This window comes from Ruditapes philippinarum, unplaced genomic scaffold (assembly GCF_026571515.1).
Source record: "Ruditapes philippinarum isolate M1 unplaced genomic scaffold, ASM2657151v2 ctg1385_1_1_1_1, whole genome shotgun sequence".
Classification (NCBI taxonomy): Eukaryota; Metazoa; Mollusca; class Bivalvia; order Venerida; family Veneridae; genus Ruditapes; species Ruditapes philippinarum.
This window is the reverse complement of record NW_026854172.1, coordinates 326946-352591: the sequence shown is the minus strand read 5'-3', so window position 1 is coordinate 352591 and position 25646 is coordinate 326946. Positions and strand designations below refer to the sequence as shown.

The window sequence follows — 25646 nt, the reverse complement described above, 5'->3', positions numbered from 1 at the left end:
TTTGTTACCTCAATTATTGCTTTGATGTTGAACTTTCCCATGATTTATTATATTTTACCCAATAATAAAGTCAGGTAGCACTGCTTGCATTAGTATATTTTACATATAAACCCTGTTCTATAAACATTATTAAAAAAATACCATACACATGTTTGACACTTCTAAAGAATTAAAGAACATGAATCGATATGATATTATTTGTTAAATTTCAATATGAAAAATATGTTTGAACTATTATCCACGTAACAAAACATGCATCATCATTAGTATTCATAAATTTTTATTGTTAAAAAAAAGTCTAGCATCTTGCCTGACGTAAATATGATAGGCATAAAGTCATTTACCTGATATATATTTTATTTAATTAATTTATTATATTTTTGCCCAAATATTAAATTTCGGTTGTACTGCCTGCATTAGTATATTTTACATATAAACCCTGTTCTTTAAGCATTATTAAAACATTATCATACACATGTTTGACACTTCTAAAGAATTAAAAAATATGAATATTTGAGGCATAATGTACCTATAATGGTTTTGAAATTAATAATAAAGTATTTCATAAGTAAAGTTTTGTTCTGGATAGTTTGTTATCCCAAATATATATTGATATAGTTTAATAATGGAGAAGCGTTGTTTTACAGTAACAGGGACACAATCTGTGATTGTTTATATTTTGTAACTATGGCAGTTATTTTCCCTTAAACAGTGTTCTTGCATGGTTCAGTGGATGTGTAAAGATTTCCCGCCACAATTTTTGTGTTTACTTCCGTTTTGGACAGGTATATTGTCATTTTAAAATTTTGTAATTTATGAAAAAATATTATATATAATTTATAAAGTTAGTTAAATAATTTTCAGAACATTATGTATTCTTCATCTTAATGTTGTTTTTAATATTTAAATAATTTTTAATGGAATAAGTAAATGGTGTCTACATACCAAACACAGTTAACTTTAACACATCCTTGAATGTGGTATATATCAAATAAGTTAAAGTTATAACATGGCTAAACTAGGTCCAAGGTTTATACATATATAAAACACATTAAGGTCATGTAAATATGTGCTTTGAAAACTTATTAGAGGTTTTGCACTTTGCTTCTTGGTCAATGGACTTGAATTTAGATAAGTCTGTATCCATGAAACCTATGTCAAATAATTTCCTCAGTTATTACATCGAATGTAAAACATGCATTCTAAATAACTTTATTGTGAGAAATAAAGATCGAATACTTGTTTAAAATGTCTAACTTAACTCCACGGCCTATTTTCAAAACAATTTAAATGCATTCAAAGGCAGTCCTAAGATTATTGCCAATTGTTCGTAAGGGCAAAAAGTCAATATCATTGGCAAAAAAACAAAACACAACAACAACAACAAATAAACATTTTTTTACAGTTTGTTTCAATAATATATTTCTTTTAATTTTGCAAAGTTAAAGAAAATTCTAACCGCAAGTATTTCTTCTTTGCCTGTGTAAATTTCAAATTAGTGATCTAATACCTACAATTTAAAATTGGATTTGTAAAACAGCTATTTTTCTTGGATGCCTCACAATTTCACAAGGCAATTAAAACGAATCAAAACGCTCGTTTTATACGGCGTTTGGTGAAACATTTATACTAAAACTCAGAATATTTCAATTTTAAGTCTCAATTTCCATATCTTGGATATTTGTTATAGGTTTATTACTAAATCCTTCCCAAGATTAATTAACATCAAAGCAGTCATTCTCCTGACACATGTTTTGTTAAAAATGATTTAAATGATCTTCATATTATGATCCGGGGCTTATTTTCATACCAAACTTGCCATGCCTGACTACGTACAGGTTTATTAGGTGTTGTTACTGATGAACCACTAATGCGTTTGTTATAAGCTTGACTTCCTGTGAAATCCCCAGGGCAGGACTGAATAAAAGAAGACTTTTCATTGGTCAATTAAACTGTTTCTCTTCAATGTCCCCAAGATGCCTTTAACTATTGTTTCAATGTTTTAATCTAAGTCTTTTGGTTACCACAGCCACCAGACATTTCAGAAAATATGGATATTTGATTAATACCGGGATAAAGCAACACTTGTGCCAACACTGACATATTTTAAATAAACTTTACGGTCAAGCTCAAAAAAGGGTCAAGATCATATTTGAATTATTCAACATAATAGTTTTGTCAAAAAGATTATTTTTTTTTAACTATAAACAAAATCTGTAAAAAAATAAATATATTACAATCTAAGCAAAAGTCAAGATTATTTGTAGTACAATGCCATTGGAATCACTAAATATGTAACTTTTGTTTTAAAGGTTCTATTGACCAAATTTGAATCAAATCCATAAATAAATAACAAATTTATGGAAAACTGTTGCAAAAGTTACGTTCGACCTTTAGTGGCAAGGTAAAGATAGAGTCAAGCTAAAGTTCAATTAAACCTTCTTGTATATCTTTTCCCAATTATTGTTTTGCTCAAGTATGCAGACAATTAATACATTACCCAATTATAGCAAAACATTATCTGAGAAATTACAATAATTTGACCTTCATGCTCAAAATTATTTATGAGCTACTGTCAAAATGAGTTTTATTTGTTCTCAGACATAAACCTTAAGATATTTGTGTTCAAGTTTAGGGACATACCATCTATAAATAATAAAGTTACAGCCAATTATAGAAATACTTAAGCAAACTCCAATAATTTGACATTTAAGGTCACGGTGATTGATGAGGGAATGCCATTATCAAATAAGTTCTCTTGACGTTCTTTTCCAAAGAATGTTTTTGAAGACAATCCATTCATTATTTACAAATTTATAGCCAATTATAGCAAAAATCAAGCAAACTTCAAACATTTGAACTTGAAATCCAAGATCATTTATGAATTATGCCTTGGACATTAATTAATTTTATTCAAAGTAAACGATAGATAAACTTTTAATAAGCAAATGACCACCAATAAAAATCAAATCTGAGCATAAACATAGTATACATGTATTAGACATTAAAGGCAATTAGACACGTCACCAAATCTAACCAAAATTTAAAAAAAAAACGCGTGTGACCTCGCTTTACTATATTAATGGCGGCCATTGCACAGCACTATCCAAATCATCTCAAAAGAAAAGTGACAAAACTTTAAAATATGTACATTTCAATTTCTTCAACACAAATTAAGTAAACAAACGGATAGATTGAAAAATTCAGATGTTTTATTACAATCCTATGCAACACCAATGCAGCAACAGATTTAAAAATAACAGTAGATTGAAACTACAACTCAAACAATGAATCACTGTAAGGAAAATATTAACTGTGTGATTATTCTGACAGCCCCATACACAAGAAAACACTTCACTGTTTTCAAACAATATGAATAATTTACATTGTCTCTTTTTGGGTATCGAGCCTACTAAGGTAATCTGCACACACGGTATCCTTTCCCTTCACAGCTACTATTCTAAACTTACAGCTCTGTAGAAACAATGCCCATCTCTTTCTCTCTTTATGCGGCCACTGTCAACTTTACACTTCTGAGTACATGTCAAAGGAGCTGAAATTCTTTTCCATGTAAATATTTGTTGAATTTCGGTATTCCAAAACCCATTGCATCACATTCTATTTCGATAACCGAGTAGTTTTTTTTTTCTATTCAACAATTTCTTACTCGCGTTAGCTATTGGAAGAAGACCAACATTTAACTGTTAAAAAAGATGCAGCATTTAAAATTCAACGCTTAATGATTTCAAATCAGCAATCCCAAAGGACCAAACAATATAAAACTAGAAAATGTGAGTTGTAGTGGCGAAAAATTAAAACTTAAAGAACGCCGAAAAGTTCGTGGCAACATTTGACAGCTGTCGTACACCACTTAATACTTCTGTTAAAAAGCCCGTAATTTTTCTAGGAATAAGCAATGCAAGAAGAGAATGTTAAAACAACCAACAAACGGTCATGCTCACATGGCTAAACATTTAATGAAAACGGAAAGTGTTTGAATTTCACAGAGTAAAGAATACGCTATTAAAACCTTTTGTTTAAAAAAAATCGGAGCTTCCAGTGTTATAACTACAATGTGGATATGGATACGCAATGTTTGTATAAAGTCAAAAAATAAGAACTATAAAAAACTATTTATTTCACTCATTTCATGTGCAACCATGGCACAATACGAGACAACATTTTTGTTGTTTGAATGTGTAATAAAGAAGAATAAAAATAAAGGAGAGATTCTTATATATTTGTATATAACTCAAAGAAAACAAGGTAAATGTTACAATAAAGATTAACATTTTTTTTTTTTTTTTTTTTTGGTTTCACGTCACACCGCCACAGTATATATGGAGGAAGACCTCAGGTGTTACAATTAAGTAATTATGTAAATGAAAAGTACCAGAAATATCTGATCATATTGTTCAACGTAGGTCCGAATGAAAGGCATGATAGGTTGTCGGACGAAGAGAATTTCATGTAAAGTTCATGATCCGTAGTTTTGTTATATTAGTTAAGGTCTAAGGAACTCAATTTTCAACACTTAAAAATTAAGTGGAAAATTGATCAATAAACAAGGAAAATATACTGTTCAAAATATATTTATATCTCCAACACCCTAATTAACCGAAGATTGTAACAAAAACATAACCAACTTAGCCCAGGACATTGAATTTGGTTTTAGTTCTAAATCTCTACACATACAGTCATACAATTTTGATTATAAACTCATAATTGTACTACTTGACTGAAAAACTTTTAACCAGTATTTTATAACATTAGACATGTGACTATTTTGTTCAGGTTTTCGCTTATTTTTTAAAATATTTTTCTAAGTTTAATAGACAAGATATGATATGATTTTATTTGCATGTTCTTAATAAAAGCTTGTAACAAAGGAATACCCTGTTTAGTTATATTATATTCAGTGTACCTTAAACAATTATCACGTCCTATCAATTTAACGCTTTTGTTTTCAAGGAGGCTTTCAGCGAATATCTCCCTGGCGATCGCTGTATATTTGCTTTATTGTTCGTTTTTGCAACGTTTGGGTAGGCGTAAGTCGTGTGTGTGGTCTGATGATGAAATGATCGACAAAATCTGTCGTCGGACGTTGTTTTTTTGTTTGTTTTGTTTTAAAAGTGCTTAATAGAATCCCTCTATTTTAAGCTTAGTTTTCGTAATGAATCATTTTAAGATACAATCGACATTAAATTGAAAATTATTCATGCAACAATTAAACCAAATTTTATCAAACCCTATTAATAATTGTTCTTTAAAGATTCCTAACAGGCACTTCTTGAAGAATAATAAATCAATGAATTGGATTTAAAAAAATCAATCAAAACTTTCAACAACTAAATATGGCATGTATACGAACATTTCTAGCAGTATTCCGTTGTCTCGTTTGTGATGACCTTATATTTTATCATTGTATTTGTTCAGATATATAAACACACATCCAGCTTCTGTATTTAAATCCTTATTGATTTCACCCATGAAATATGGTGCTATACCAATTAGATGTTTATCATATTTGTTAGAAAACAAATATGAAAAATAAATATGAAAGTGGGCGGAGTCAAAACTCATACTTTTTTGGGGGGACTACTTTCTCATATGATTTTCTGTCGCAGTCTGTAGCTCCAGCTACTCATTTCATTGGTTATGTTTTCGCAAAACAGTTCAAGATGGCTGTGATAAATTGTGTATTGAACTGCATCCCACACCTTTAAATAGTCAATGTATTACTGCGTGCTGTACAATGCAACTCCGTAACAAATGGAAGATTACGTACAGATTTTTATCTTGAAAGTAGATAAAATAAAAAGGTTATTTTTTTTTTTTCATTTTTTCGTGAAATATGGTATATACTTTCACTTAGCATGATAACATTCAAGATATTCACTCGCCGTTCCGACTAGTGAAAATATATGGAATTTAATCATGTTTCGTGAAAATATTTTCCATATTTCACTAAGACGAAAAAATATCCTCTCAATATTAAGATAAAAAAGCATATCATATTTACCTTTCAAACTGATTATTTTATCATTCTGATATTTGACGGGCAATATTGTAGCGCGGATAATTAGTTGTAAATTGTAATAAATATTTGTTACATTAAGAACTAAAGCTCAGCATCATGTAGACGTGGATTTGGAAGATTCCAAGCACCACAAATTATTTGTACATGTGCGTTGAAAAGACATTTGTTATAATCATAGAAACAGGTAGACACAATAATATTTATAGAAATGACCGGAAATGTACTTTCTGCAACAATAATGACATCGAAGAAGAATATCACTTTGTATGATTCTCTAAGGAAACAGTATATATCCAACTATTTTACAAGAAACCCTAGCATGTTTAATTTTTTAGAATTGCTGAATTCAGAAAGGAAGTCAGTGTTAACAAAATTAGCTATATATTGTAATAAAGCTTTTAAATTAAGAGTTGATTCATTGAATATCGGATAATGCTATATTAGACCACCTTGTTGTATTGTTTAAAGTTATATAAGGATTGTAAATATTACATGTGTTGTATTACACTCTCACTAGTTTATTTCATTTATTGATATGCGTTTACCATTTTTCATATTCATGCATGTATATATTTGTTGTATATGAAGATGAGCTGTTTATGCTTAATTCAAAATAAAATATATGTTCTGTTCTGTTCTGTTCTGTTCTCTTCTATAATCCGCACAAAATTAAGGGAGAAAATGACATTGGTTTATTTTGAAACACAGCTGTTGACAATTAATTATTCACTGAAAACTCATATAAAGAAGGATTCTGTCTACCAGTACAAAAGCTTAATTAGCTGTAAAGACAATCATTTGTAGATAAATTGGGTAATTAAAATCAGAGATTAAATTTATCACTATAACATGTTGTCTACTCTTATATTGAAAGAACTTTGTTACTGGTCATTGCTAAATAACGAAATTAACGTATCTACAAACAAACAGATGTAGTCAGTGAATTATTCATAAAAGTCTGTTCTATAGAATAATTTTCTACAAAACGCTTTTATTTTATGATTTTGAGAGTATTAATTATTTATTAAGTAACAAATATAAAGGTTTACTGTAGAATTGACGGAAATGTTGCCACTTGTTCCAATGTGATTTCCCACATATATTTTACTCTCAACACATGTTATCTACCAGAACCAAAACGTTTGTTTCAACAGACGCAATGATAAATGAACCGTGTCACGACAAAACCAACATAATGGGTTTGCGACCAGCATGGATCCAGATCAGCCTGCGCATCCGCGCAGTCTGATCAGGATCCATGCTGTTCGCTTACGAACTCTATTACAAGTAGAGAAAGTGATAGCGAACAGCATGGATCCTGATCAGACTGCGCGGATGCGCAGGCTGGTCTGGATCCATGCTGGTCGCAAACGCACTATGTTGGTTTTGTCGTGACGCGGCTCAAATAAAGATTATTTCTAACGATTAGAAATATTAGGATGTGACATAAATTTTGTTTTCAATGAGTTTATTGATTTAATATAGTTATAAACATGTTTAATGATTTTCGAATAATTGTCGCAAATTTTTCAGTCATTCGTTTTAACTATGTATGCAAAATTTGAATTCAAACGTTTCAAATCAGTTGAAATTCATATACATATAAAGGGTGACTTTTCATGAAGATTAATTAGTTAATGACATATTCTTTTTTATTAATAGAAGTCAATTTTATAATTATGCAAATTTGAAAAGCAGGCAACATATCCTTCGGGTGATTAAACATTATTCACGTAGGAATATTTGAAGGAACCAAGTAGCAAAAAATGCCGAAAAATAAATGTACCACAAACACAACAATAATGTCGTGCTGAATGTTCTTCAAGGATAGGAAATTTAACATCTCTGAAGTTGATTAGTGGCATACCGGAAAAATTTCTTACCATATATGTTTGTTCTTGGAAAAGGTACCTCAAAAGTATTAGTGTGTTTAAAAGTATAGTTAGAATGTTTAAGATGTAGTAAATCATTAAGATATTCTGGAGGATTCTGGAGACATATTATTTAAAATTGTGCATGTTTATTAAGCACTATTTCTTAATATTTCTTAACCTCCTAACTTTCAAAGAAATAAACCCAGACTTCTCAAGAAATCTTAAAGCTCTTTTCTGAATTTTCTCTAGTTTCCTCGTGTTTGATTCATTTGTAAAATGCCAAGTCAGAGGACAATAATTAAAATTTGAAAAGAGTGGTATATTGTAAGTCTGCTTCATCTATTCAGATGTTTATCAATTCTCTTCAGTACATTCAGTTGTTTAGAGGCTTTTTCTACAATTATTTGATACATATGAATTTAAATTTTAATTTACAACAACAACTTTACTTCATCCTCACAAGATATTTCTATATTTTTTTAATTTAAAATTATATTTCTGCTAATTAGTTTTCTTCCCAAGGGCTATTGCTTTAAACTTTTCAGGGTAAGCCTTCATTTGATTTTTTGAGAACCAGTCTATCAAAGTTAAACTTCTTTTCCTAGTGTTCTTACAACGTATTTTATATAAGTGCTTGATTAAGAATGAGTATTATCATTTGCAAAGTTATCATAGGGTACAGTTATCATGCAATGTTTAAAAACATTGAAAAATATATCAATATTGTACCACTGAAAATTATCCTTTCTGATATGCATCTGCTTTGAAATCATTTCAAAATATCTAAATTGCCTACCAAGTTTAATAATCGAAAATCACAGCACATAAAGCTACCTTATGTATACCAGTATATAAGAACTTTCCGTCCAGCTTTAAAATATTTGAAGCAAGTCGGTTCATAAAAACAAGCGTTCTCAAATAAACAACAAACAAAAAATAACATTATTTACTTAAAGCAAATGTTTATATATATCGGATATATTTATTGTCAAAGAAATACATTTCATTATTTTTGAAAAAAAATCATATAAACTGTGACACATAATGGAAAAAAAACAACATAATACAGTTAATTTCATATATTTTCAATGCCATCATTTTAATCGATCTTTATACATCAATTATTTAAGCTCAAATGTGAAGAGCAATTTTGGAGATTATTTCAACCATTCTGGTGCCAACTTCCAGAAACTAACAAGTACTTGTGTTATATGTGGCAACATTTCTATGGCCCAAGAATAGTTTCTAACTTCTTTTCCCTGGGTCGAGAGTTAGAATCTATACCACTAGACTTTGTTAAACCAATAAACTGGATATGTACAAGAACACAAAGGTGGCCAGCTATCAAACAAGGTCTTTATAGTAAGGGGTACAATTCATTGTTGAATTTAAAACATATCAGTTTATTCTATTCTGTAAAAAAGTTAAACTATGAACATTTAATGATTTTATGATTTTGAAAGTGTACATTTATGTAAAAGTCAAACATTTTAAGCACAAGTAAAAAAAAGGTACCTTAAGTCATACAGAAATAGAAGTAATTAAGTAGTAAAATGTAATACAGTAAATAATTATATATGTATGAAAACAGACATCATAAGCTTCTTATATCAAATATAAAAATAATGATATTAATAAATTCACAGATCATTAAGTCTTGAAACTTTCAAAATGTTACAAATGAACACTAAGATTGTTATATCATTTATTATGCTGCAATATTTACATTACAAATACAAATAACTGAATTCTTCTGAAAAATTCTAAATTGACTTTTAATACTTTTATACAAGGATAACTAGTAGCTCACATTTGTATCAATGAAGGCCACTTTCTGGAACTAACCGGTACTTGTGTCATATGAAGAGACATTGTTGGGACCAAAGTAGGGCTTGAACCCATAATCTCTAGGTCAAGTGATAGACAATTGTAACCACTAGGCCAACCCTCCCCATACTTTACGGGGCTTTACAGAGACATAGTTATGACCCTGGGTAGTGACAGACCATTGTAACTATTAGGTCACGTACTGCTTCCTATAATTTAGGGGTCTTTACATAAAAAGCATAATTATAAACATTCTTTAATACTAGTTTGTTACCATAACAATTGCACCAAAAAGGCCAAGTGATATAACTTTTGATAATAATTAAATTGAATCAATTAAGTGAGGACAATCAAAAATATTAGTACTGTAATAAAATGACAACTACCAATATTATCACAGGATAAAATGGTAGTTTCTAAGACAATAAAGTTTAAAATTAAGATATGACAATTTTTAATTGTAAAACAACATTTTGGACAATAACATTTTCATAAACATTAAAAAGTCTCATTTATCCAGGAACACAATGTTTGGTAAGAATGATTAAATGTTCTTTTTACTCTTTCATTCAGAGCTGTAGCACAACAATATAATTTAATATTTGCTTTAAGCAAATGTATGTAATGCACTGATGACCAGCCTTGTTACGCAAAACCGGTTTAATTAACAGATTACAGTGCATGTGTTATAAAATTACTTTAAGGTAAATTGCTATTGCGTAAGTACATATGGATCTAGATATGTATTATTTAATTTACATACATTGTATATAAATCTTATTTTATTCACATCATAAGTGGAGTAGCAAAATATCAAATTTTTAGATAAACTGTTATATTAGATTTAGAAATACATAATTTTTCAGGAACTCTTTACCTTAATAAATTATCAAAATAAGCAAGAAAAATCAGACTCACATACCAATACAGATTCCGAATGTCAACACAAATGTAAATAACTAATAGTTAATGCAAAAATGTCTGACTTCTGTGACCAGCAGAACTATAGAAATAATCAGGCCACTGTTATTATACAATTAAAATAATGCTGATTCATACAACATTGCACAAAACCAAAACTAACAATTTTTAATTATAATGCGTTGATATGCTCAGCTGTTAAGGGCAATGACTATCAATATCTTATTTTTATAAACATTCAAGTTAAGAAGGGACATATATTACTTTCATGAAAAAATATTGGTTAAGATCACATTTGAAATACTCAACAAGACAGTTTTGTCATTAATATCCTGAAAGAGAGACACAGGCACTATTTTCATATCTTAGTTTTGAATTTTTTCTCTTAGATTTATTGATAGAAATAGACAAGCAAATTCCCTACTTTTGCAATCTTCATTATAAAGATAAGACATTGAAATAATTAAGCTTTATTGACCTCAGGCCCATGGTAAAAATTGTTTTATGGCACCAGGCCCATGTAAAAACAAAAAATGTTTTATGGCCTTAGGCCCATACAAAAACAATATACATAACAAATCATTCATTTGGAAGCCAGTAATATGAGCTGACACTTCAACATGACATCAAAAACAAACCTTCATTACCACTCATTCTGTTCTCTTAACATACACATCATGTGCAGCAATACTTAACATATCTTATAATAGTTGAGATTTCTGTGTCATATTTCTATGACAACAATGTTTGTAAAACTATGGTTACTTTATAACTTCTTATATAATAAAGTTACACTATGTCAATATGTAAAATATATCAATACATGTTTATAATTTGTTTATAGTAGACTAAAATAACAAAACCAGTGTATATCAACATCAAAAAATTTATCAAATAAAGATACATAAAAAATGTTCAAATATTGTTTAATGGAACAATATGACCTAACTTCATTTGAAATGGCATCATGCACATTCAAGGGTATATAAAGTGTGAACGTGTGAAAGTCAAAATGAGTTTATAATTTGCCATAATTCCTTTCAATTTTATAATTTACTTTAAATGAACGATAAATATGTCACATTGGTCAAAGAAATTTTTGTAAATATCCACTTACCTGTAACGTTCAATTTATAAAAAGTTGGAAAGTCATTTACATTTTAGGCAGATTTATATTTTATCTAAAAAAATTTACAATATAAACTGTTGGCCAGTCACCATTATAACAGTAAATCTTCTGAAATACATAGTCAATTCAGCTCAAGTTGACAATGAGAAAAAAGAGCATAAATGTCACTAAAAGCTTTTTTAGAACAAAACTACACAATAAAATTTGGTCAATCAACCAACACCTTTTAAAGTATGTTAAAGTGATGTAGAGGTTGTATGTACAATTATTATCTCCCCTGTTCTTCCGTTATACACTCATCCAAAATTTTTCTCTATTTTGACATCCCAAGATGCAACACTTTTCTAAAAACCTTGTTTCCACCCCAGTGACCCCTGTAAAGAAATAACTAGAAATAAGACATTTTTAAATATATACATATATATACATTGTTTAATGCATATTTTAAAGAACACACATCAACAACCTTTACTAAATGATATCTTCTATCACTAAGATAAGGATGTGAAACAAGATGCCCATGAGGGATATAAGGATTGCTCACCTAACAAAAATGCTATAAAAGATCACAATATTCCTCAATGCAGAGTTAAGTAATAAGTAATAAATAGAGGATATTAAATGAGTGTAAGTTCAATACTGAATTAATTGCACGAGTTGAATAAAATTATATTATGCGAGCCTCTGGCGAGCATAATATTATTTTATTCAATGTGTGCAATAAATTCAGTAATGACCTTACACGAATTTAATATTCTATTTATCACATACCCAAAATAAAGACCGTTTAAAGTGAAATTAGACTAATTTTTTATTGACGCGCCTACAGTATAACGCCAACATTTAGCCCGTCTTTACACTATGTCTGTAAAACGCTAATGATGTCACGTCAAAATATATGCACGGCCGTGCAATACCATATTTACGGAGTTGCAAAATCAGCACGGGTGTGTGATAAAGTCATATTTGAACAAATACTTGACTACTTCCATACTGGATGGTAAAGGTAGGCAAAACTAAGTTAATGGATATTATTCTAGAAATATAGACATCATACTAGAGCTATTAACATGGATTCCCCCACATTCCACTGTTTGTTTGTTTGTTTGCTTGTTTCATTTTACGCCTTTTCCCCAACAGTATTTCAGTAATATAGGCGGGTAGTTTCCTAACCATCTTTCCTGGAGAGTTACACCAGTCCTAGACTACCTTCCTCCGCGCTAAACTACCAAAGCATCTTCCTGGGATCGAACCCACTGTTTTGCCAGTTTTCACAGCCTGTCAGTCAACAGATGTACCAATATACTGTTTGAGAGCAGGACAGCGTAAGACCGTGACAAGGTCAAAACAATATTTCCCCTTTAAGACTGGGGGCATAGAAAGTACTTACTTGACTAAAAGATTCCAGTAGATTTCAGGGAACACATTTTTCTTAAAGAAGTACATAGATCTCCTTTCCTTCGCCTGATTGACAGGAAATGTTTCCAGCGGCATACAGCTGAAGTCAAACTCTGCCATCACACATTTATTGTAGCTTGTCACTAGAGGGCAGGCTGTGTAGCCATCATACTATAGAATATATCACATAAATTAAAGATAGGTAATCCAGATTATTCCTAGTCAAAGAGAGATCATTATAATTAACCTTATACTCAATTCAAGTTGTAATGACAGAATAGTCAATGAGAGAATGAGTAGCAAAATCAAAGCATTATGACAGGAAAGATTTTCAATTGGAGACCATCATGACAAAATGAAACTTTAATCTAAGAAAACAGTAAAATAAGGGATATTTGGTATACAATGTAATGTAAGATTTTCAATCCCTATACTAAAATAACTTATATAAGACTGAGTAGTCCTGTAGTGTCAACAAATCTATCTAATTGAACTTTATTTTATGTCATTCACACATACATGTATCTTTGAACTTACATTTCAATATAAAACAGAAATATCTGCTTTGAACCAGTTCTAAACATTAGATCATTTAAGCAACTAGCAATCTATATATTGAATTCAAAGTCTGATTCTTGTTTGTAAGAAAGTTCTAAAGCTGATTTATAAAGGTTGATGATTATACAAGGTAAACTAGGACTGTGCATAAAATAGGTACAAAATGTATGGATCTGCCTTTAAGTGTGTATGTATTTGAGTTTATTTATACTTGCCATCGACTGCCTATATGATTATTAGAAGAGTACAAGTTGTTTAATATTTTAGAGGATAGTGCAAGATACAGATACGGAAAAAATTGACCCAATTTCAGAAGCTTCTCCAGGTCCTTAAACATCCCAAGTGTTTAAGTACTCATACACAGGAACTTGATTTAAAGTCTCAACCGAAAGACTGATTAGTAATTTTATTTGGATAGCCCGGGAATCCAACCCACAATGTCCAGATTACAAGTCTCACCCTTTAACCTATTGACTTTTAATAAAGCCTGTAATCAATATATAACTTAAGGAATGTAAAAAAACCTGCATATTTACAAACCAGCCTCATTTTGACCATGTTTCAAAACACAACTTTTTTAACAATCTATAAATAAAGAATTTACATTAAAAAACATCTTTCACACAGCAATAGATCTTTAAAACAAAGGGAGGTAATCAGAATACCTGTCCATTAGGAGATGTTCCTGCCATCACTGACTGTAAACTGTTAAACAGTATTTTATTCTGGGCACCTGAATAATTGAAAAGTTAATAACAATTTCATTTGAATAATATAAAACTACATGTATATAATAAGTCAGTGTCTCATGATTTACACACCATGTGAACATATTATGGTAACTATGAATATAACAATATCTCAAAGCACAATAATTTTTAGAACATCATTTTCTAAATGTTTCTTAACCCATATATGAAATAATATGTAAGATAACATTAATCATGAAAATTGGAAAAATAATTAATGAAAATAAATTTCAGTAAATCTCACATTTTTGACAAAACTGTATCTGCTAATTTCTAATTTGTATCATAAATGTTGTATAGTACTCTAGTAGACATTTCTAAAACAATGAGAGAACTTTTAATTTCATAACAATGAATCATATTCCTTGAGAGTACTGTATAATATCTAATTAATACACAGTCAAACATTATCAGAAACCCAAAATTTGAGCATATGCTAAATTTAACATAGCTTGCCATTGGACAGCACAATCAATTATTCTCAGTGCTTGACTGTCAGAAAAAGGACATAACTGTAAAAAGATAACTTTAGAGTTATGTGCCCATCTTGTAAGATAAACACAGAGAATAAGTGTGTGAAGTTTCAACCAATTATCTTCAGCTCTTTTGGAGATACCAACTTGCAAGCAAAAACTTAACCAGAGACTGATGCCAACTCCGACACAGATCCCTGGATGAGTACAACTGTTTTCCCTATTCTTTAAATAATCGAGCTAAAACAGTTTTCTAGATATATATACAATAATTATGATGATAACTAAATGAGCCGCATCACAACAAAACCAACGTAATGCGCGCATCTGCGCAGTCTGATCAGAATCCATGTTGTTCGCTATCAGTTTCTCTACTCGTTATACGGTTTGTAAGCGAACAGCATGGATCCTGATCGGACTGCGCGAATGCGCAATCTGGTCTGGATCCATGCTGGTCGCAAACCCATTATGTTGGCTTTGTCGTTACGCAGCTCAAATAAGAACATACCAACTGCTGCAGCAGTTTTGGCTGTAGGAATGTTTGTACAATCACCGAGACCAAACACGTTCTCATAATTACTGTGCTGCATGTTGAGTTGGTTTACATCCAGAAATCCCGCACTGTCTACAAACTTGGATGGGGCATTCTTAAGCTGATCTGGGGCTGACATAGGTGGCGCCACATGCAGGAAGTCGTACTGTAATGTATAAATGTGTCAAAATATAGGAAAAAATGTGCATGTTTTTTAATGTAATTCAGCAGGTATTTAAAAGCTGGAAAAAACAACATTTTTCCAGTTAGGTATTCAATATCATAATATAATAACATAAAACAAGACAAAAACTCTGAACCTCAGCTTTAATATTTATCACAATTATTGTCTACATGTATAGTTTGTCACTAACATTGAAGCTAACATAAACAGTATATCAGTTACACTCTAGTGAACATAAACAATTTATCCTTTACACTCAAGCTAGCAAAGACACTCTACCTTACAATACAGTTTATCTTTTACGCTCTAGGTAACAAAACAGTTCATCTTTTACATTCTAGCTAACATAGTCAGTCAATCACTTACACTATAAGTAACATATAAACAATTTATCACTTACACTCTAGCTAATATAGTCTGTTTATCATTTATACTCAAGCTAACTTAGTCAGTTTATCACTTACACTCTAGCTAACATAAACAGTTTATCACTTACACTCTAGCTAACATAAACACTTTATCACCTTCCCTCTAGCTGATATAAACAGTTTATCACTTACACTCTAGCAAACATAAACAATTTATCACTTACACTCTAGCTAAAATAGACAGTTTATCACTTACACTCTACCTAACAGAGTCAGTTTATCACTTACACTCTAGCTAGCATAGTCAGTTTACCACTATAGCTAACAAATGAAGTTTTTCACTTACACTAACATTAACAATTGATCACTTACACTCTAGCTAATGTAGTAAGTTTTAGCCAACATATTCAGTTTATCATTTACACTTAAGCTAACAAATATAGTTTATTGCTTACATTATAGCTTACATAAACAAATTATCACTTACCCTATAGTGAACATAAACAGTTGATCACTTATAGCTAGCAAAGAGTTTATCAGTACACTTTAGCTAACGTGAACAATCTATCACTGACACTTTTGCTAACATAAACAGTTTATTACTCACACTGTAGCCAACATAGATGGTTTATCACTTACACTCTTGCTAATGTAGTCAGTTTATCACTTACGTTCTAGCTAACATAGTCAGTTTATCATCTATACTTTAGCTAACATAGACAGTTTATCACTTACATTCAAGCTAACATAGACAGTTTATCAATTACACTCTAGCTAACAAATACAGTTTATCACTTACACTCTAGCTAACATAGTCAGATTATCACTTACACTCTAGCTAACATAAACAATTTATCACTTACACTCTAGCTCTCTAGCTAACATACTCAGATTATCACTTTTATTCTAGCTAACATAGAATATAGACATTTTATAAACTTACTTTATGAGTTTGCTCTTCACCAGTCTCACTGTCCAGATATTCAATAGTCACTGTCTTTTTTCTGTGATCAACAGCTTTTAGACTTGTTCTAAAGTTTACATGTATATCCCTACAATGAAAAGAATACAAAAATAAAACATGCTACTACCTAAAATCCTTAAACTGCACATTTACCATCAGACAGCCTGCAAAGATAGCATGGATTTAACCATGTTGCTTTCAAAGTTTCCTAAAAAGAACAAAGCAGCAACATGCAATACTTTTGATATAAATCCTTATACACACAGGCACGAGTATCGGACCTGGGAAGAAAAAATATGACCAGATTGATAAAAAAAACCTGTGTTCATCTTAAAAGTGTCCAAAAAAAACAAAACAAAAATGTAAATAATGACCCCCTTAAAAAATATACTATAAGTTAAGATATACTCTTAACTTATAGTATATTTTTAAAGGGGGTCATTATTTACATTTTTTTTGGTTTTTTGACACTTTTAAGATGAACACAGGTTTTTTTTATCAATCTGGTCATATTTTTTCTTCCCAGGTCCGATACTCGTGCCTGTGCTTATACAGTGTACTCTAGTCTATTGGTAGCATATAAATCAAATAATCAAATAATGTAATTATTAAGTCAACAGAACTAAAATTGTATCATCACTAATTTCATGGTAATGGCATATTTGCATGTGGCAGGTACACATGAACATTCTTCCAAATTGACCTATTTTAGTTAAACACCTACCGGTAAATAACAAAGTTTTCTGGCAAAAATGGATGTGCCTGAAGCAATCTTTTATTATTTTTTTTTTTTTTGTAGAAAAAGATTAAAACCCTAAACATGAAAAAAATGGGGGTGTAACACCATTTACCATGATATTAATAAAAATCAGGTTTTAAAAATGGCCAACACATGGCCTATGTCTAGCGATAAAATCAGCTTTTGATTAAATATGTTGTTGTTTCCTTGTGTCATGTATCAGAAACTAAGTCAGGTTATAATTATATGTATTATCAGTGTAATGTTTCCATTAAGATTTAAAGCATTACTCCCACAAACAATGAGGTGAACAGTGTAAACCATATTTTCACTGATTAAAGTTACAACACATTTATTATACCACAATAAGTGATTATGTTATCATAAAAAGACAATATGAACATGAATGGTAGTGTGATCTGTAGAAATATAAAATATCTCTCACTTTCTCTTCACTATCTCTCTCAATGTGGCAGCATACTTGTCCACACCAAACATTTTACCAAGTGAAGTAAAATAGTTGATTTCTGCCTTGTCTCTAACGCCATGCTGTAATTATAAAATACTGGCATGTGAATTAAGGAAATATGGATAAGCAAGTTATTTGAGATTAAGAAAGAAACAAAATGAATAACTCATGCTCAACACCCATTAATTTACTTTTTAAACTCATCTGAACTCATCCACTATATAATTAACTGATGAATTTTATTATACCTTACATAAACTTTTTACTATATAACCTTATTAATGCGACATCACATGGTGTTACATGTATTTCAATCTATCATCCTGGAAATTAATATTACCCGTTCAATATTTCCCAGGGACGAGTAATCTAATTTATTATCTATATAGACTTAAGAAAACATAATGTTCTAGTTCTCTCCCCTAGCCGCCCTGCTCACATAAACTTTTTACTGTATTAAAATATTTGACTATGTTAAAATGTTGGTTCAGTAAAATAATAAAAATATTACATGTCTCTCATGGTAAATAGTGCAAATTGGCAATCCTTGAACTGAAATATATCCAAGGCGGAGCCGATGGTGTTATTTCATTTCTCGGGTGGGTGATATGCGCTCATACTCTGAGAGATATGTCTTGTTATTCTTATAAGAAAATATTTACTTTAATATGTGTAGATTATCCAGACATTCAAACTACCTGATTTTACCTACCATGGATTCTACACATTTTACATATTTACCTTTCTCCAAAACTCGTCAGCTAGGTACATGATTTTCTGTGGTGCTCCTGCACATTTGATTGGTGTATTAGGAAAGGTAAATACTGCATTACCTCCCTTGAAGTTTTGCATGGCGGTGAATGTTTTACTTGCCATATCAGGAAGATATATGCTGCCAACAAGTGGGTCATTGTTTAGAGCATCTACCAAACCTTCCACCTGAAAATTATTTAATAACTGTAACAATTTTCTATCCTCACAAACTCTACAAGTAATGCACCTTTTTCATGCTTTACATGTGATTTTGAAATATAATTTTATTGCTATGTTTTTATAATGAAATTACCTGTACATTCATTACAGTCAGTTGTCAGCCCTTTTTAAGTATGGTTCTTAGAGTCATGAACATTAAATATGTGCAAAAACAGGGCATGCTTGCATGATTTTTATCAATTAAAGCATGATTTAATCTCCGAAAATGTTTACCTGTTTGCACATTTTATGCAAGAAAGTTTAATTATAACATTTTTCTATACTTAACAGCCATTTGAGCTTCCGAAAAAATAAAGAGATTATTCTAAAAAGGACCTTATGGTACACAAAAATGTATGTGGTAAACATAAACCCTATGATATATGGTAAACATAAATCCTATGATATATGGTTTTAAACCAATGGTTTATATAAAACCTATTATATACAGTAAACATAAATCCTAAGATATATGGTAAACATAAACCCTATGATATATGGTAAACATAAATCCTAGTAAGATATATGGTAAACATAAACCCTAAGGTACATGGTAAACATAAACCGTAAGGTACATGGTAAACATAAATCCTAAGATATATGGTAAACATAAATCCTAAGATATATGGTAAACATAAACCCTATGATATATGGTAAACATAAATCCTAAGATATATGGTAAACATAAACCCTAAGGTACATGGTAAACATAAACCCTAAGGTACATGGTAAACATAAACCGTAAGGTACATGGTAAACATAAACCCTAAGGTACATGGTAAACATAAATCCTAAGGTATATGGTAAACATAAACCCTATGATATATGGTAAACATAAATCCTAAGATATATGGTAAACATAAACCCTATGATATATGGTAAACATAAATCCTAAGATATATGGTAAACATAAACCCTATGATATATGGTAAACATAAATCCTAAGATATATGGTAAACATAAACCCTAAGGTACATGGTAAACATAAACCCTAAGGTACATGGTAAAACATAAACCGTAAGGTACATGGTAAACATAAATCCTAAGATATATGGTAAACATAAATCCTAAGGTATATGGTAAACATAAACCCTATGATATATGGTAAACATAAATCCTAAGATATATGGTAAACATAAACCCTATGATATATGGTAAACATAAATCCTAAGATATATGGTAAACATAAACCCTAAGGTACATGGTAAACATAAACCGTAAGGTACATGGTAAACATAAATCCTAAGATATATGGTAAACATAAATCCTAAGATATATGGTAAACATAAACCCTATGATATATGGTAAACATAAATCCTAAGATATATGGTAAACATAAACCCTAAGGTACATGGTAAACATAAACCCTAAGGTACATGGTAAACATAAACCGTAAGGTACATGGTAAACATAAATCCTAAGATATATGGTAAACATAAATCCTAAGGTATATGGTAAACATAAACCCTATGATATATGGTAAACATAAATCCTAAGATATATGGTAAACATAAACCCTATGATATATGGTAAACATAAATCCTAAGATATATGGTAAACATAAACCCTATGATATATGGTAAACATAAACCCTATGATATATGGTAAACATAAATCCTATGATATATGGTTTTAAACCAATGGTTTATATAAAACCTATTATATACAGTAAACATAAATCCTAAGATATATGGTAAACATAAACCCTATGATATATGGTAAACATAAATCCTAAGATACATGGTAAACATAAACCCTATGATATATGGTAAACATAAACCCTAAGGTACATGGTAAACATAAACCGTAAGGTACATGGTAAACATAAAAACCATATCTGATATGCCAGACATTACACCTTCAATCTAATGCCTGAGTAATACCAAACATTTCTTGAAAAATTCATTAATTTTAAACAGGAAAGGGTAAGATACATTTACATCTTTCTTACCTTGTTTAAATCTATCTGTATCCCTAAAGCTACTACCAAGTAATCATAACTTATCTGAAAATAAACAAAATCTTTAATTTAATACATGAAATTTATAACACATAACTAAACAGCTAAAAGACTTGTTCACTCAGTGCTTTGGAACGATCAAACTTCATTCATATTTTTTTTCCATATAAAATACAATGGTTTAGTTAATATGCTAATGATATTTGTAACTTTTTAGCAAACTCTAGCACGTCACCAACAATAAAAAGCTTTTAGGAAATAAAAAAAGAAGTTCTGGGACATAATGGTCTTTAAAAAGGTTTGCACCTTTTCATAATCCCTTATGTACAGACTCAATCAAATCGAGTCTGTAATTTTCATGTAAATTTGTTGTGATTAATGCTTCCTAGGGATCAATCTTTCTCCACCTTTTTTCTTCTTTTTAACTTTTATGATTTATTTGCAACTAACTTTATGTCTGGTTTTCATTTATTAGTTAGGTCATCTTTAATTTTTGTTATGACTTCTTTTATAAGACTTAGTAAGGCCTAACTTTGATTATATTGTTTTGCTCAATGAATTGAAACAGGAAAAGAACACTTTCAAAAGTACTGTTAAAAATATAATCTTAACAAGAGCTGTCCGTAAGACAGCGCGCTCGACTTTTTTATTGCTTGCCAATAAAAAAAGTTTTTGCAGTAAAAGGCAATACAAGAATCTCTGTATTTTTAAAGTGAACAATGGCCATGAGCATTAAGATATTTAGTGAAGAATTATTTTATTATGACATAATTTATGGTAAAGTGAACAAGTGGATAGGAATGAATTTTTTTAGATTTTTTAAGTTTTTTAGTGCTTGCCTATAATACAAAACATTGACAGTTAAGGGCCATAATTCAAATAAAATCTTTGACAGAATTACCTTCTCCTGGACATGTTTGGGAATCATGATTGTAAACAAGTATTCCAACTTTCAAATTAATATCTCAAACAGTTCAGTCAAAAAAGTGGACTGGTACTAAAAACTTAACCAAGATTCTAAGTCGATAAAAGGCCTTAATTTTTAAAACAAATCCTTGACAGAGTTACCTTCTCTTGCGTACAGATGGGGGTAATGATGTGAAATAGCATTAAAAGTTTCAAAGCAATATCTCAAAGGGTTAAGGCAATAAGTGGATTTTACCCATATTCAATGTATTTTCTAAGTCAAAAAGGGGCATAATTCTGTCAAAAAACCTTGACAGAGTTATGTCCTCTTGTCTGTTGATGAAGGTCGTGATGGTAAACAAGTATGGTCAGTTTCAAAGCAATACCTCCAATGGTTTTGAAATAAAGTGAGGTGGTACAAAAAACTTAACCAAGCTCAATACACTTTCTAAGTCAAAAAAGGGCCATAATTCTGTCAAAAACCTTGACAGAGTTATGTACTCTTGTCTGTAGATGGAGGTTATGATGGTGAACAAGTATGGTAAGTTTCAAAGCCATACTTGTAATACTTCTGAAATAAAGTGGGGTGGTACGAAAAACTTAACCAAGGTGTGACGCCGACGCCGACGCCGGGGCGAGTAGGATAGCTCCCCTTTTCATAGAAAAGTCGAGCTAAAAATCAATCTTTTAGAATATTTACTGTACAAAAACCAAAAATGTGTGTTTACTGAATATCTTGTTCCTGTCTGACCTATGTGTCCTTGGAGTACAGAAATAATTAATTCACTCAAAAATACTCAATGTACTAAATAAACTCAATGTGCTATAAATAATCAAAATAGAAATAAAACAGAAATAGAGTAATGTTTTAAACACTTTATCAAGACAGGTTTCGGTTTAGTTGTTTACCAGGGATATAATTATGTTTCAAGGCTACACTGGCCTACATATTGTATTAACTGCCCCAGATACAAGAGCAACGTGCTTGCAGGTTATTTACCTTCTCCTGGTTATTTCAAATTCCAGACATGAAAAAGTAATACAAAATAATACTTTTATATAATATTAAAAATGTGTTTGTTATTCAGTATATCATTTAACATATTTTTTTCATTATGAATAAAACTTAAAAATTCTATTTATAAAGATCTAAAGAAATATAATAAAATATATCCAAATTATATAATGAGTGTTTATTTATAACATATTCAACTATTTCATGAATAAAATTTCAAACTCATGTGGTAAAACATACATTTGTTCTAATTTTAATTTAATAAATGATTCATTTTCTGTAACAAAAGCCTAATTGTTATTTGTTTGTTTGATTGGGTTTTACGTCACACCGACACAGTATAGGTCATTTGGCGACGTTCCTAATTGTTAATGTCAGGTATAACAACATCATACTCAGGCAATAACATGCAAAAAATATTTGAAAACAACAAAATATCTGGTTGCCTAATGTTGCCTATGTACATAAATATGATTTTCCAAAGTAGCTAATAATAGATAATAAATGTTTTTTCAGCACTAACATTTTATTCTTGGCTGACAAATTGTTCTGTATACATGAATGTGTAACATTTCACTGAGATTTTAAATGACAGACATGGTGTTAAAATAGATCAATACTGACAATAACAATAAAACACTTCATAAACCAATCCTTTAATCATGAACTTTTGTTAATGTCAAACAGAACAATTATATATGTGGTAACATAGCATCATATGTTACATGGTGCATTGAGAACAGCACACAGCCTGATTTTACCAACTATACCCTCTGATTATCATGCTGGGATCACTTAATCATTGTATTAACTTCCCTTTGTGTTTGATCAACATTATATAATTTAACACATATCATTTTATAACTTTTAAATCTATGACTCATCTGACAGATGAGAAGTAAACAACCAATTATAGTGACAAAACTAATAGATTATTTATCAGCTGTGTCCTAAACACTAACATAACACATTCATATTAAAATGTTTTTTGGTTTTTTTTCTTTCTAAATGTAGGGGGAAGAAATATTGAAAGTATTCCAACTTAATATTTGATAACAAAGCTATGTTTTATTTTTAGAAAGAAAACATTTTCAAGGTTAAAGCATATAAATATGTTTTTTCTCATTAAATGGATTGATTTGATGTGTTTGTTTTGTTTGGTTTTATGGCGCACCAACACAATTTTGGTCATATGGCACCAAAACAGCAAAGATGATTTAAGCTAACCTCAGGTGTTACAAAATTAAAGCAACACCAGAGGTCAAAACCATCTCACTGGCTGAAGCTGAGAGATGCATAGACTGCCCTAATTCCAACCCATTTAGTCACCTCTTATGATCACGCAGGGATAAATGGTAGCTTCAATTCTGATGCCTCAACCCTTAAAAGGCAACCCCTCAGCCACAAAGGGGAAATGTGGTATGTAAATATTAAATTGAAATTTACTGATATATTAACAGTATATATACAAACCTTCTTGCCATTCCCCAGTGTTACTGTATTCCTGTCAGGATCAAACTCTGCCACCTTCTCTGCAAGATGATCACAATTTTTAGGTAATACATCTTTCATAGGCCTGGCTGTCTGTTCCACTTTCTTAATCCCAGCACCAACCAATGTCCACAATGGCTGGTAATAATGGGTCTGAAATGTTTACAAAATATATGTTGATAGATATATTTCCTTTTTTCATGTGGTAATTATATTTACCACAACAATCTGAATGGTATTTATATCATGTCTTAAACATTTATGCATATCAGCTCTCTTTGTTCAATATTTGAAGACTCATCAGTATAACTAGTTAATTTAAACTTTGTAGAAATGTTATTCAGATCTGTTGCTTAAAATATTAATCATGTATAGAAACAGTAAAGGAAATCATGATTTTCCCTTAATTAAACTTAAAATAAACTTCACAATATCTTGTAATGCTTGGTTTAATATCTGTTAACATTGTCAATGTATTTAAACACTGGTTAATTATGAATTGTGTAATTATAAATATATACCTTAGCAGGTTCTATGACAGCAACATTTCCTTGGCCTAGTGCACGTACAGCACGTGCCGCAACCGCGCAGCCACCCGCACCCCCTCCAGCTACCACAACTTTATAATGGGCAGTGTCAGTCTTACTGCTGTACTTCCGGTTTATCTGCACGAGTAACGTTCGTAATTGACGTGCATTTGTTAATTTCAACATTTTAGAGGAAATACGGTATGCCTGTCTCCTCAAACCGAAACTCGATCAATGTTTATAATCCGCAGCACGTTCCAATTTTATTTAAGAAAATATTCAGTTTTTACTACTCGTGCCTGTGTTTTTTACTATGAACACAAAGCTTTGCCTGATAATTTAAATATATATTAGCATTTTATCATATTATATCCCTGCCAGTAACGTATGGTAAAGTTACACGTTGTTGTTTACGTTTTCCAAAAGTAGTCAATGATTGTCGTTCTTTCTCACTCTCCTTAACACATTACTCAGTGTATCGCTTCCTGTCGAGCATGGCGAAACCGATACTAAGTCGTTTGAAAAAAATAATATTGTGTTGTTTGCTTAA

General features: G+C 30.5%; 1 protein-coding gene across 1 annotated transcript; it reads right to left on the bottom strand.

Moving 5' to 3' along the window:
* Positions 1 to 9332: 9332 nt before the first annotated feature.
* On the bottom strand, positions 9333 to 25519 carry LOC132739263 (sulfide:quinone oxidoreductase, mitochondrial-like). The gene is made up of 10 exons (XM_060726941.1): positions 25091 to 25519; positions 24552 to 24722; positions 21149 to 21202; positions 18967 to 19164; positions 18202 to 18305; positions 16997 to 17105; positions 15478 to 15667; positions 14413 to 14480; positions 13182 to 13360; positions 9333 to 12165 (listed from the first exon to the last, which is right to left on the bottom strand). The coding sequence occupies exons 1-10, from the start codon at positions 25280 to 25282 to the stop codon at positions 12105 to 12107; spliced, it is 1326 nt and encodes a 441-aa protein (XP_060582924.1). The 5' UTR covers positions 25283 to 25519; the 3' UTR covers positions 9333 to 12104.
* Between the last annotated feature and the right edge of the window lie 127 nt (positions 25520 to 25646).